Source organism: Drosophila virilis, chromosome 5 (assembly GCF_030788295.1).
Source record: "Drosophila virilis strain 15010-1051.87 chromosome 5, Dvir_AGI_RSII-ME, whole genome shotgun sequence".
Classification (NCBI taxonomy): domain Eukaryota; kingdom Metazoa; phylum Arthropoda; class Insecta; order Diptera; family Drosophilidae; genus Drosophila; species Drosophila virilis.
In genome coordinates, this window is record NC_091547.1 from 22713142 (window position 1) to 22728975 (window position 15834).

The window sequence follows — 15834 nt, forward strand, 5'->3', positions numbered from 1 at the left end:
AAAAAAACCATTAGCACAATATCCAATGACAACAGAAACAAGAAAAAGGAGTTAATATGGGGCGGTGGTAAGCAAAACGAATGTCTAAACACCCTAATTGAAACGCAGCATTGAGAGTTCAGTAGAAAACAGGAAATTAAAAATCTTTTTGATATATAAATATTTATCAAGACTAAAAAGAAACCGACAAATTATTATTTTGTTATTAATAAGTATTTTATAGAAAATTATTATTGAAATATTTTAGATCTAAATTGAAAATAAACCGGTTTAAAATATATTGCAAAAGTTTTAATTTTTTCTGATTAACATAATTATGTGATATATATAAATATAATATAATATAATATAATATAAAACAAAAGTACATATCGTACGTCGAGGGTCAGAATAAATAAATATACATATGAATACAAGAATTAAAAGCTGAAAGCCTTATCAGAATTCTTTGTAATAACGAAGATTTTAAGTTATAAATTAAATGATCTAAGTAATCAGCAGGTATTACATTTTTTTCGATTAGCTCGCAATTGAAATTCTCCTCAAAAAACATACACCACACTCCAAATTCTAACAAATATTGTGGATATTGCAAGTTTAAAGAAAATACTTGGTACAAGAAGAGGCGTATAAAAAATATTCAAATTCAATAATTGTCATTAATTGTCATTAATTAATATATAAATGGGAATAATGCAGTGAGTTTATTTCATTGACCGCTTTTTGCGTTACAAACTTGACGGATGAAGGTTCATGCCCGCTGGCAAATGCAGTAAGGAGCAAACTTTACATACTTTGCGGCAATTGAACATTTGTTTTCATTCAGCGCAAAGTTGCATTGAAAAGCGTACCGAAAAAGTGATTGATGTCGTTGTAGTCGAGCGCCAATAAATTATCGAAAATAAAAGAGAAAAAACCGAAAAAAAGGGGGAAGAAAAAAAATGGTTAGCTGGCCCGGCCATATGCTCGAGTGGTCGAGTTAATGATTTGGCAATAATATAAAATTTGTGCAGAGAGCACAAACGTTTAAGTGGCAAGCGGAAAATTGCACACGAAATTCCAAATGTTGCACGCGGCGTATGAGTAATGCGCCAAGCGCGATGTGCTGAGGCGGCAATTACAGGCACAGAACAACAACAAATCAATTAAAACAAAATACAAAAACTAGCATTTTTTTCTTTTAACAACTTGAACGCCCACCAGGCCCAGCATTCAGTTTAAAGATTTCACAGCGCCAATTGGGAGAGTTTTGCAGGCAGGGAATTACACGATTTACGGGGCGACAATTGTCCGTCCGTCTGACTGTCTGTCTGTCTGTCTGTCGGACACTCGAGCCGCTGAAGTTACTGTTACTGTTGCTGTTGCTGTTGCAGTTGCAGTTGAAGTTGCTGTCCCTGTACCTGGCGAAAGGTGCGCCTGCGCATTTTTCAACTGCAACACGAATTGTTGTTAGAGCTGGTTGCATGTCGCCCCGTTGCTGTTGCCGTTACTTTCTCGGCACCGTTTGCCACATCCGCCTCAGTTGGCTGTCAGTTTGCCCAAATTGCGTATGCGCTGGGACAAAGGTGCAACAGAGGCAACCAACACACAGTTGGATTTTGTGCCAGGTTGGTTTTCCTCGCCAGTTTATCTATGCATGTGCATCTTAATTGTCAGCTGGTGTGTTAGTGGGTAACTGGGCATGTTGTTGCCAGCCATGGCACAATTGAGGACCCAGTTTAGTGCCAGTTAGGTGCCACAGTCACAGGAGATGGCACAGCCAGAGTTAACCACAATTTAGTTGTGGCTTAGTTCATGAGCTGTCATTAATCGAGACAGCGGCGATGATTTAGTGCTTAGATATGCCCTGCAGTCAATTACAGATCAATGCAACACAACTGCAGAAAATGCTGCTGTGAAAAGCTTTGGCGGAAAATCTTAACAAATTTACAACTTTTTGTTCGGCTACTCCCTGGGAACGAGGTTAAATTGGAAAGAGCTTCTCATGCGGCGTTACCATTGGCGCATATTGTCAATTTTAATTATTTCAAATTACGCTTTTCAGATCAAATGATCGTTGGTTTCGTTTTCATCTCGAAATGATTGCCTGCCGTGAACTGGATTGTCCACATCCATAAAGGAACATGTTGGCTCAAACCTTTGCCTATAGTACTTTCCAACATAAATGAAACAATCTAATAAAAATATTCCAGAATCTTCAATCCAGAAAATTCCAATGCTAGGGCTCAAAACTATGTATGCTTTAATTGTGAGTCTGTCGCGAAATCATTTTATGGTTCGCTTCAGTTTATCGGCTCAGCTGCTTTTTGGTTAATGTTGTAAGTTCAGGGCTTGAAGAGGTTCTCTTTAAGCCATTTCAATAAGTTAAGCTTGGTAGATTACGCATTAGAATGTGAAAAATAAGAGAATCTGTATTATGTATAAAGAAGCTTACATCACATAACGATTTACAATTTTATTTAAGCTATATTTAAAAGACTACTACCATAATAATAAGCGAGCGTTTATGTCGTTGTCTGTGGCTCAAAAATCGGACAAACTAGTTAAAATTTGGATACATGAATTAGTCTAATTAAGTGTAAAATTAAAACGTCGCATGGGCGGTCGGCTGGTTGGCGAAACTTCCAGGCTTACGTTGGCGCAGTGGGAAACCTTTGACTGGCCCGGTGAGTTCTTGTTGTTAGGGCTATTGCTGCCGGAGGATTGTGATTTGGGTGCACTAAGCGCCGACTTGTGCAGTTGGAAGCCATAAATGCTGCAAAAGAACGTGCTTAGGATTGTAGAGTTTGGGCAGATATTGGCACTAACCGTGGCGTATACTTCTCGACCGGCGGCTCCGGCAACAGTTGGGGCAACTGCATAAAAAACATGTGCGGAAAACTGCTGCCAAACATTGCCCCATCGAGCAGAGCACAACGCGCATGTGGCTGATAGACATCCCTACAGCGCGGACAATAAACCTTGACATGGGACTCGCCGAAGCGATCCGATAGGCCCACGGGCAGCACCAGCTGACCGTTGCAAAAGATGCGTGGACAAATGCCGAATTCACCCCGCTGATACTTCTGGCACATGTCATCGATGCCGCGCGCGGTTATGATGTACCGTGCATGGATCAATCCATACAGCTGTGCCGTCAGCTCGGGATCTGTGTCCATTGGATTGAATCCATAGTCCGTATCAAATTCTGTGTCGAGTATGGCATCAAGTGTCTGGTGAAAGCTCGGTACTAACATTTCCAGACCAGTTAGGTTGAATCTGTCCTGGACAAATTCAAAGGGCACGCGACACAGAAACGCATTGACCTGTAGGTTAACAAACCAACCTATCCAAGTGCCATCCGGCATGATAGAGTGACTGCTGTTGCATCTACGTGTATATGGCAGATCGTATATACACATTCGATATATATTTATTTGCTCATTTGTTCATTTATTCATTTACACATTCACTCACTTGTGCGACATGCTGTTCTTCACAAGCTGCGGATTTCAAGATAAGTGTGATTAAATTTCTTTACGCGGTTGACTAGCAAATGTGTAAATACTCGTATGCGTTGGAAAAAACTAATTGACTTGAAAATTGACATTGACAGCTTACTGATGTTCAGCTTCCAGCCAAATAGTTTACTAGGTTATTTTTTTTTTTTGTTTTGTAAAGCTCATTATTAACATTCTTTTGACAAATTAATTTTAGAGCGCGCTCTTGCCTTAAGTCAGCTCAGGCAATACAGCTGCGCTACGCAATACTGTTTTCATCTAACGAAATTAAAAATTCCAAACTGCTAGCACTGATATTTTTGAAAAGCTCATTGCATTGTAAACCTGCAAAAACGAAAACTACTTTTCACAAAATGTTTTTCCTCTCATAGAAGAATAAACGTTACCCAACAATGTTATGTTATATAAGGTTTCTTTTTAAATCTCATTCTACAATACTTTTTACTTGCATAGCTTTCAAAATTGATTGTGAACTTAAGCTAAAGAATAGTCCAAAAACAAAACAAGGAAGATACTGAAGTCCATAATGGCTGCCTAGGGTGTTCTGCAGCCGCATGAAATTCCACATAAATGCCGCCCAAATAAATAATAGTGTTGGTTAACAGAGTTTGTAACAGCTACTCAGCTGGAGGACAGCCTTAATTAGCACAGCGCCAGAGCCGTAAATACAATTTTTGGCTTTTGGTCATTTATTCGGCAAGTGAAATTCACTTAAGGCATCTCAATATGTATGTGTGGCCGTGTGTGTATGCCTTTATGTGTGTAAAGCTGATTATTGATCGAAGTGTTGCAGCAGCCATTACATTTCCGCTTTGCTGCTTCGTTGCAATTGGAAAGCGCTTGCGCACACCTTTAATTTAAGGTGTAGAGAGAACGCGAAGAGGTAAAAAGACAGGGCGGAGAGGGGCGATGGGCGTTTTGGAGACGTCGCGTCATTCATTCGTGCACTCATTCGTGCACTCATGCAGTGCAGTCAGTGAGTCGGCCAACGCGCTTACTTGTCATTTGATTAATGAGACCACGCTCAGCCATCGATCTCCATTTAGCAGACTCCTGCCTCACCCTCACCCCACCTGGCGAGCCCAACAGCAGACAGCTGGACAGTTGGCGAACTGAAAGCATGAATAATGGGGGCGTTGCCAACTTTGCTACAGGTACGAGTACTCGCAGCTACAACAACAAAAGCAGCAACAACAGCAACAACATTGTTGTTATGCCCCTTTTAATGGCGTTCTAATTGCGCGAGTTTTGAGCCTTCTCCTACGGCCATGTTGCCGCTGCCACTGCCTCTGACGACTGATGCGTGAAATTTTTCGTATGTTTGTACCGGCCCAGTCACTAGGGCTGGCTACAGTCAGGCAAGGGGCGTGCCCAGTGACACGTCTTAACTGACCAATATATAAAGCCAACGCAGCGCGTCAACGTGCTAAGCCATTGCCCAACAATGTTGCATAGCTGTTGCAATTGTTGTAGTTGTTGTAGCTGCTGTTGTTGTTGTTGTTGTGGCTGTTGTTGTCATGGCTGGGAACAATATTTGAGCTAAGCGACTGCTGGCAGCTGTTCATTGGCTCGTAACCGCCACCTCTTGAATGCTGTTAACTCAATATAAGGGTTCTTAACATTTTTTTAAAGTAGAGTGCGAATCAGCTTGAAAATTAAGGTAGTAAGCTGCACGTTTACAAAATACCCTGTACTCGGTATTTTTATACCCTGAAATCATTGCAAATGGTAAAAAGGTATTTGTTATTCTTGTTATTGTTATTGTTATTATTATATTTTTATTGTTATTGTTATTGTTATTGTATTTAATTAAAAACGTAATAGCGTTACACTTGCAATTTTGAAACATTAAGGCAAATGTATTCTTTTTAAAAAATGTTTCTAATATATTTTTCAAAGAAACTAGTTAATTTCATACTCTATTAATTATATTCAAAGGTCGTATCATCATTTGGCCATATTTTAAGAAGTGACTCCGGTCATGTCAATGATGCCAGTAAATGCATATAGTTTTTTCTGACTCATTCGTGTCTTCAACGTTACAGTCAAACCTTATACCGTTTATTTTGCTAAAACATCAATTGAAAATATTGAGCATTATAAACAGTAATAACATAATTAAATAACTGATTTACCTAACCGCGCAGGATCAATACCAACAGCCACCTTTTATTTCAAGGAATCGACGGCATTTCCACTGAATTCGCCAATTGAAATCAACTTGTATTTCTCTTGCTCAGTTCGAATTCGAAAATCAATATATCTGGCAAAACGCCTTTCATTATTCTGATCAACCAGTTAATTGTAAAGTTTGTAACTTTGTTTGCTCGTAGTTCTGTGTAGCTTTTCAAGCCCAAACCAGAATTTTTCTTTGACGTTTCCGAAGCCATTCTTGTAATCCTCCTATGGTCGATAGAACTAGACTTTTCCGTCAATGCGGCGTTGTATTACGGTCTACCCTGATCCCGCCAGATTCGAATCGCGCGACCCGACAAACGGTTCCAAGCCTTCAACTTTTAATGCTAAAATTCCCGAATAGTTCTTAAAATCAACACAACTTTTTGGGAGATGCTCAAGTTTTTGTTTGTATTCAACTAATTTCTCTTTAAGGCTGTTAAGTTCCACATCTTTATCAGAGACATTCTTTTCGCATAAGGTTAGGTTTGGCTGTGTTTGGAAGACCTCTGCCTCTTGAATGTTAACACTATATTTTAAATTTGCGCTTTGAATTGTTACCCAACCGACCGAGGGGCCCAGTCGTGTAACGTACGACACGAGTTTCAAAGTAAAAATAAAAAATACAATTACATATAAAAATAATACTATCTACTTGCTAAATAGTTTAGAATATAAGACTTTATAAGGGGAAGAGAAGACTTCGAGCAGAATACTATGTGATGCTTGTTGTAGCCATCGCAGAGAACCCTGAACGCCTTATGCAAAGCATAATTAGTTGAGCAAAATTGAAGGGGTAAGGCTGCAAAATTACTTGTTAATCTAGCAGGGATAGAGAAATTTAACACAGAAGAGTCGATTTCACCAGTAATTAATTTATGAATAAATATCACACCCATCACGGTTCTACGATAAATCAAAGAAGGAAGATTAGTCATCAGAAGTCTGCTGGATTACACAAAGGACGATCAAAAAGAATTGTTTCTGAACGAATTCGATTCTGCCTAGATAGATAGTGTTTTGTGGTGGCCAGATGAATAAGGCATACTTAAGAAGATTTCGTATCAAAGATATATAAAGTGTTTTTGTCTTTGTACGGATCGACCCATAAACCCATAACTGTTCTTGCCTTATAGATCATGGTGTTAACATGAGAGTCGAATTTAAGTTCATGATCAAGAATGACACCTAGATCATTAACATCATTAGAAGTACTGTTAACACGCTCAAGCGGTAAGCTATCAAGTTTGTAAGAAACCATTGAGGAGGGCTTCTTTAGATATACATTTAGAGCAGTTAATGTTTAAAAGGTTGGCACCAAGCCTGAAAAGCATTAATGTCAGCTTGTAGAAGATAACATGATGCCATATCTTTATATGCAAGGCATAATTTTACATCATCAGTAATACTCGAGAGTGATACAGGAACAGCGGAAGGCACCAGAATAAATTTAGAAAACGAACCCAAATACTCTGAAATCCAGTTCAAGAGATTAACTAAGAAGCTGAAAAGGCATAATTTATGATGAAGCAAGGACTGGTTGCCAGAGTCGAAAGCCTTACTGAAATCAATAAAGATGACGTCCATCTGCAGTTTCACGTTAGCTTTGTTAACTCACTGATTCATTTCCGGTCAAAGAATCTGTAGCTAACACCACAGGCAAAATGTTAGCTATTAATATAGCAAACACATTTTGATTGAGTATAATGAATATAATTAGTTTTTGTGTAACTGTTATCAATATGTGATATTAGTTTTTATATATAGGTAAAAAGTCATTGGGCATTGGTTAGATGAAATGGAGCTTTGCAATTAATAAATTTTGACAAGTAAGTACGTCCATTTAATACTCTTCATAACATTCAAATTGTCACTAGTTACGACAAAGTTCGGATCAATCTCGTAAATGGATTGAGTTCTCCTCAACTTATTATTTTTAAAAGTGCATGAATCGATATTCTGAGTAAGAAACAACTGACGTTTCCCAATAGAAAGCTCTCAAATACAAAACAAAACTAAAATGCACTTGTTTCCTGCGCATATTGATCTTAAGGCTGTTGTTCAGCTGTTTCAGCGTATTACAACTATAAATTAATAGGCGAATGGGATAGTGGGTGCTCTGCCTCCCCAGCAACGCAAAGGCGCCAATAATGGCCCCTTGTGAGAAGTAATTTAAACGGCGCAACCCTATTTCGGATCGGTCTGTCGCAACGGGACGACAAATATTAATTGCATATGAGTGCGCCACAGACATAAAAATGAGCAGCAATTAATATGCGGGAATATTACCGCAAACCATTCCGGCGTATTTCATATAACATCGTACATCTCTCCCCGTAGACCATTCCGAAAAAAAAAGAGGAGAGTAAAATGTACAAGAAGAAGCACTCCTAAACGAAATCTAATTTACAGTAACGAGAGCGCCCGAGCCCTTGTGGTAGATTCTTTTGTTGGGGATTTATCACAAATACATATACACAGTATATACAGCAATATATATATTTTTTCTCTGTAGCTGGTAAGCAAATGTGAGTCGGGCACATCAACGCGGAATGTCATAAGTTTGACAGCGCACAATTTACACGTTGATGGAAAAGGATACTGGGAACGCGCGCAAGATGCGCTCTATAGATGCGCATTTGCTTTGTAGATACAAGCATGTAGATACAGAAACAGATACACATGCAGATATAGAGACTTGTGTATGTGTCCGTACGCAAAGTGTGAAAACTCATTTGTATCAAATTTCACATACATGGCTGAAATGGATAGAGGAAGAGGAGGAGCGAACGCGGGGGCGACCGAGGGCAGGTCTCGCACACACAAATTGATGTAATAAACTCTACGCGACTGCGGCGCTGACAGGACAAACTTGTCGATGTAGATGAGAATGTGACTGGGTATGAGAATGACGACCCTCCTGGCAGCCAGTGCTGACAGGCAGGGGTGCTAACCCTCAGCCAATACGAGCCTAGACTGGACGAGCTGAATATTTGGCATACCCTGCACTAGAGTGCAAAGGATATCTGAGATGAAATAGAATAATTTGAATGTATATATTCAATAGTACAAAGAAAAGCTTTGAATTTAATATATAAATATAAAAACATTTACCTCTAGAAGAAATATCAATTTCCAACTTGTTCCATTCAAAAATCTCGGAAGACAATACTGTATGAAAACTGTTTTAAATAAAATAAAATAATTAAAATTAGTTTTTGATAGGAAATTTAATATTAAGGGAAAACAATAATAAGAAAAAGTATGGAAAAATTATATATAATATATATTTCCAGGGTATTTACATTTGCTCGAAGCATTTAAACTTTGTTTTTGTGCCCAGCGCTCCTAGCCAGTCACTCACAGAGTTTGACATTTTTGACATGGTTTGTAATTGACACTTGCACTTGCTACAACAGCAGCACCACCGCCAGCATCACCACCAGCAACAGCAACAGCAACAAAAACAAGATATTGTATCTGTATCTGTGTGCAGCTCCATCTCCATTTCATCATCACGTGTCTATATCTCATGCTGCCACTCCCAAAATGATTTATTTCATCACTTGCGAGCCACAGTAGAAAAAAATATAAATACGAAGCAAACATCACATTTTTGAAAGGAAGGAGCGTGTGGAGTCGAATGGTAGCAGGGACTTAAATGTCAGTCAAATTCGTTGCGATGAAAAATATGTAGACCCATTACAAAGCTACTTTCTTGTCGTTATTATATTATGCCAGTGCAAAAGATTTGTCATTTGCTGCGTACCCTGCAAACCCTGCACCAGTTCTCAGCACTCAGCTCTCAGTTCTGAATTCTCACTTCACAGTTCCCAGTTCCCACCTCTCGGTCTGCGTGAGCCCACAAGCTCGTCTCTCTTTGTGTCACTGTCTGTGCCTGTCATTGACGCCCAATTGATGGCTACAAATTGTGCGTGGTGATTTTTATTAGATTTGATGTGGTAAACAAGTCGTTCGTGTGTGGGGCACAAAGAGTGGGTGGGGAACACAGTGTCTTGGCAATAAGTGCCACAGATACAAAGCTGCGTGCACAAGGACTGTATAAGAAAAATATAATAGCAAACAAAGTTCAGCTAAGTTAACAAAAAAATCTACAACCTAATTCCATTAAAAAAATTATATATTATATATGTATTTATATATATATATATAAGTACATTTTATGTATTAAATAAATATATAAATATAGCAAAACATGAATTTGGGAACTGAGCATGAACTTTTTCAGCTGAAGTATTAATCAAATAATCAATATAATTGCACACGGTTTCTAAAAAGGCTTTAAAAATATAAATTCTGGAATTATAAATAAATCCCTCTGGTATTTTAAACTGATAACCATCTAGAAGTGCTTCATTAAATGGTATATATATGTTGTTTAAAGGAGAAATAAGTAAAACCTAAGAGCATTTGCTTTGTATGTACTATAAAAATATGTATAATCTAACTTGTATTATATTATAAAAAAAAAAAACATTCTTTGAACTTTAAGAGAAAGAATTTTAAAATTATCTTAAGTAAACTCATGCTCAAAGTACTTAAAAATAAATGTATTTAACCAGATGTATGTATTTAATTGCTTAGTAAGCTTAAAGGAATTTAACAAATATAGTTTTTAAACAAATATTTGAATGTGTTTTCATTAAAGTTATTGGGTTTTCCAAGAAGACAAATAACACACTAACACTATTTTTTGAGGAACTTTATTAATAGTTACTTTGAGTAGGCTCCACTTGCAACAATTTGCAACAATATCATAGAGAGCGCATTTGATGGGTCTAATTAGCATTTGAAATAATAATCAATTCAACTGTCTTCGCAACTAATTTGTTTTTCTAATCTCTGGACCACATCTACAGTGTGTAACTGAGCCAGCCAATCTGCCAGCTAATTAAAGTACTATATATATGCTGTTATCTTAGCTCATCAATCTAAACATTCATCTAGTTATCTGGCAGCTGCATAGCATATCTAGAAGATGAATCCCGTTTTCAAGCATTCCGTTTGCATTTCGTGCCATTCACAAAGATTATTCACAAATTAACACGAGATCAGTTGAAATGTTACCCGGTTCGGTTCCAGCCACAGTCGCAGTCGCGGTCGCAGTCGCAGTCAATCGGAACTGCAGCCACAACGTGCTGGCTCATAAATCAGTTGAACGAACTGAAAGACAACAACAGCAGCAAACAAATGGAAAACAAAATATTCAAAGAGCGCCACGCACTTTCACACACAATTTTCTGCACGCACTCAGCCAAAAAGCGTTAATTACACTAATTATGTGTGTTTGTTGCTGTTGTTGTTGTTCTTGCTGCTGGGATCCATGATAACGAAAATAAATATGAAAAAAAAAAAACTAAAATATCATTTGGTAGCGCGGAACACTTTGAAGTGATCCAAATAAAAATGCAGACACACCTCGAAAAAAATAACATAAAACTAAAACAGAAACAAAACTCTTTCAAAGCAATTATGTGAGCCAAAGGTTTCAATGAGTAAAAGAGAGAGAGAGAGAGAAAGGGCGAGAGAGAAAATAATATTACGTATTGAAGTAAATACATAAATCTTGCTTAAGGTCTGTCTGACCTAAAGTCTCAACGGAAACACCGTAGCCCGGAAGTCGAACTTAGATAATACACATGGGTTCGGTTTTTGGGCTTTTGTGAGACAGTTTCTGCTGCTGTTGCGGCTGTTTTGAGCTCCCCAAGGGCTCCCCTTTCTGCTGATTAACATAATTCCTAATTGCTTTATTCGATTGAGCCTATACTCAAATGATGGCACATTTGCTTCTAATATTCGTGCGTAATGCTTATGTTTTTTTTTATTAATTCTATTTTTCGCTTTTGCGCTAATTGCTGCAAACGCCCCAAAACTAATTTGAAGGTGTTCGTTTTAGCAGCAACGGATAATCGAGGAAAACGGAAAATATAAATCCACCCGAATTCTTAATACTCTTGCATCTAGAATTATACAACTTTGCTTAGATGTAAACAGCTTTACTCATGGTTGATAGGCGAAACATAATTTTTTTTTCAACATCAGCATCAACTTATTCAATTTCTGGTTCAGCGAAATCTGCATGTTAAGGCTAAAGTAAATACGAGATAATAATCTATTATTCAAAAAGTTGGTTGTTTCTGTCCACATTAAACAGGTTCACAAAATCCAAATACCCTGCGGTAAGTGTAATAAAAAGTTTATTTATGCTCGTCTATTATTTGCCGGCTAATTAGCTTTGTTTTTTCTGCCCGCCGCCTGTTGCTAATTGTTGTTGCAAGTGTTTCTATATTAATTATGGCCAACACTTTGCGCAAATGTATCTGTATCTGTTGCTCTGTCTGCATTTGTAGCTGTGGCCGTAGCTGGGCAAAGCGTGCCCAAAACAAACAGCCGCAGCAGGAGAAACGCATCAGTTAGTCAACTGTGCAAATAGTTGTCACCATTTGTGGCAGCCACATGTGTCTGCCAGTTTCTACCCAGGCAACATATGCCTCCCTTTGGTTGTGTTGCGCTTGGCCTCAGAGATTTTACGTTAAATTATACGGTCTGACTGAAGTGATAAAATGTTGCACACGCGGCATGCGACATTTAGTTGGCAGCATTGACAGTCAAAACGGTTGCTGGCATCCAACAGGCGAACTCAGCCTGGGCCCAAAGTCAAACAGATGAGAGATGAGATGCATTTTTATCATCATTGTAATGATGCGACTGCAAAGGCAACTCAAGATGCCACAAGTGCGATAGCTCTGGTTGCGTGCCACAAGCTTTGCACAGCTCCTCAACAATTTTTTAAATAGTGACTTGTTGAACCAACTTGAATATAAGTTCTAAATAAATTTTTATTAGTTTTGTTGAAGTTCCTGAGTTTAATCAATTTGAAATAATAAAATTAATGCTTAAAATTCGCCATTTGTTATACTCTTGTGGGGCTATTGATAATTTTGTCATAATATGTGTAACGCATAGAAGGAGACACATCTGACCACATACTATTGCATATCAGCATCGCATATCTTCTTGACACTTTGTATAGGTCCACCTCTCTATTGCAGGGAGCACATGTGCAAGTCGGAACTGACCGGATCGCACCACCTTATATGTAGCTGCCATAGGAACAAACGGTCCAAAAGTAAGCTCTCGTATGAAAACTTTTTTGTTGATCAAGATATCTTACCAAAACTCGGTATTTAAACCTTTTACTATGTTCCCTATTTGGGTTCTGATATGGATACCTTTCTTACATTAAGATAACTTGACCAAACTCTCGACTGTATTACAACAACGGACTACTATATCATTTAGCTGCAATAGCAAACTCTTCATTTGCGAGCTGCAGCATTCTATTTTATTACATATATTTAAAAGGGAAATGTCCAAAGATATCCTTATCTCTTTTTTAATTTTACATTATTTTCTAAGTATTTCAGCACTTATTGGAATATTATTTTTGAGCTACTCAGTATAAAATAGATTTCCAGTCATAGCCAAAAGATGGCGCCAGGCATAATAACCTGTCAAATGAACCCAGAACGTATCAGAAAACTCGGTTCAATCAATCAACGCAAACAGGTTCACCTGTAGATACGTAGTTTCAAAATATGACTACAGATGGCGCTATCAGAGCTCAAACTAGATCATATGCCCATGATCCAATAAGAACTCAACTTTTATAAAATCTTTGAAACCTTTTTAGGATATTTCTATCAATATTAATCTTAGATATTAAGTACAATTAAACCTTTAATTGACATACCTTTATTATATTTAACAATCAATATACCTTGGCTAAACGATCTCTAATTGTGTTGTCAGTTCCATTTGGAGCACCCGCATATCAAAGAAAAACCAGCTCGCAACTTAATTTGAAAAACACAAAGCCAAATAAATATATAAAATGAGGAGAAAAAATACTGCTACGATTATAATCAAATGCTGCCCTGACATATCAACCACGAGCGCAACTGAGCAGAAAAACGCCAAGCATTTCCAAAACAAATCCATCATGATGTCGTTGCATGCGCTTTATATACACATATACATACATACATACATACATATATCTCGATATGGGAACCGCCCTGAGTTTAAAATCCAGCCAAAATGAACGAAACTTTCAAAATTTATGAGCGCGACCAAAGCGGATGAGTTGACAGCTGACCAACAGAGTGCGAGAGAGACAGAGAGATAAAGCGAGAGAGAAATGAAGCAAACGATCATCTGTCATAACTTAAATTTTGACAGCTGAAAAGAGCCGAAAGACTTTGCACGTAGAACTCTCAAATCGAGGCCCCAGAAGTAAGCCCCGAGAGCTGCATTTTGTTTTGATATTGCAACTCAACTATAAATTAAGATTTATTATGTATTTGTTGCTATACGCCCCATACCACACCCCGCCCCACCCCGCCACACGCCCACTAACAGGCTGTATGGCTTTCAACGCCCGCGCAATTATAGAGCATCATGTTGTTGATATTGTTGCTGTTATTGTTGTTGTTCTTGCACTTGTTCAATTGCATTTGTTGTTGCTGCATGTATTCAAATGTTGTATTTCCTCTGCTCATTCATCAAATGTTGTGGGCTTGTTAATGTATCTGTATCTACGGCATGCATCTGCATCTGTATCTGTGTGTATCTAAGTGCGCTGCATGCATAATTTGTTTTGTTGCCGTTCTTGTTGTTGTTGGCTGCCTGCCTGCTGCTTTGCATGCGCTTGAGAGACAAATTTGTGCGTGTCATCAATCAAAAATTAAAACAATTCAAATGCTGATGAATTAATTAAAGTTACATGACGCCTCAACATGGTGAGAACAGAATCTTTTTGGCATTATTCACTTTAACCAAATGACAAATTTTATGCACTCGTGAACTTGTCTTAAATAAGCGCTGTCAATTGCAATCAGTTTCAATTTGAATATGTCATTAAGCCTAAATTGAAGATGAATGTAAATAAGATATTTTTACATATTAATAAGTTCAAAATTAAGACAACAATTTTTGCATTCATCATTTATGTTCAAGAAGTAAAGTACAAAAATGTATTTCTTAATATTTATAATTTTAAATAATAAATTAATTATAAATAAAAAGTTTTTCAAATAACAATTTTTTTTTGATGCCAGAAAAAATGTATATTCAAATTTATTTCAAATACATTTTCATATTTCAACCCTTTATTTTAAATTAACAGGAACGATATTTCAACTAGATAAAATCTTAAATAATTACTAGCTAAGCAAACTTAAATATTCGATTTAATCGCATAAGAAAAACAGGATTATTTTTAATGAACACTTGACAAATCTAGAGAAAACGAGTTATAAACGACAAAACCCTCAATGGAGTTCATTAAAAGGATGCAGCTGCAGTTGGAAAATACTCAAACCCGAACCCAAACCCAAACCCGTAACAACGGTAGCCGAACACACCTGTAAAGTTGGCTACCAAACAGTAGTTGGCGATACCAGGAAAAAATGAATGTCCATAACAACGCGTAGTCGTAGGTAGTCAATTTGTACGCCCCCATTTTGCTAAGCCAGTCAAGGACTCGACTGAAGATATTAAATGCGATCATAAACCGCTGATAGTACTCCTTTTTCCATGCTCTTGGTCCTTGTCAACGCCTCCACCACGAACTGCTGGATGTGAGTTTAAGTTATGTGAATTAATAGTTAGGTACTGGTCTCTTTCTCCCTCTCGCTCGCTCTCTTTACGCCAAGAGTGGAGCTGTACTTGGCTGAAAGTTAATAGCATTGTGCGCGCCTAAGCATGTGCTTCAATTTATAAAGGGAGCCGAGCAGATATGTGTCCTTAGCAAGGACATGCTTGGACATACAGATGTATGCGTGAAGGCGAGGTTGTGGTGATCAAGATATGAAATGTGTGTCATCATTAGTACGCTGACAAAGCCAAGTCAAGGGCTGTTGTCCTTATTAGACGCATACGAAGGAGGGTGACGGGGGCAGCGGTCAGTCACAAAACGGTTATGTAATAAGAAAATTCTATTCTTTTCCATTCGATTCGATTCGATTCGATTTTTACATGACTATTGTGCAACCATGGGATTGGATGTTCTTCTGCCAACAGGCACTGTAATACATAGTTTCTTACCTGCCACATACCACCGCTCCCCAGTCAACTA

The 15834-nt window shown here is 37.9% G+C and overlaps 1 protein-coding gene across 1 annotated transcript; it reads right to left on the minus strand.

The window, feature by feature from the left end:
- Window positions 1-2440: 2440 nt before the first annotated feature.
- Window positions 2441-3616, minus strand: LOC6626728 (suppressor-of-stellate-like protein). The gene is made up of 3 exons (XM_002049063.4): window positions 3457-3616; window positions 2809-3369; window positions 2441-2755 (listed from the first exon to the last, which is right to left on the minus strand). Exons 1-3 carry the CDS (start codon window positions 3465-3467, stop codon window positions 2569-2571), a joined length of 759 nt encoding a protein of 252 aa, XP_002049099.2. The 5' UTR covers window positions 3468-3616; the 3' UTR covers window positions 2441-2568.
- Between the last annotated feature and the right edge of the window lie 12218 nt (window positions 3617-15834).

Excerpts from the sequence above, each read along its gene's own strand:
- LOC6626728 (XM_002049063.4), bottom strand. Across the intron at positions 2,756-2,808 it reads GTCGAGAAGTATACGCCACG|CATTTATGGCTTCCAACTGC; the intron begins GTTAGTGCCAAT and ends GTTCTTTTGCAG.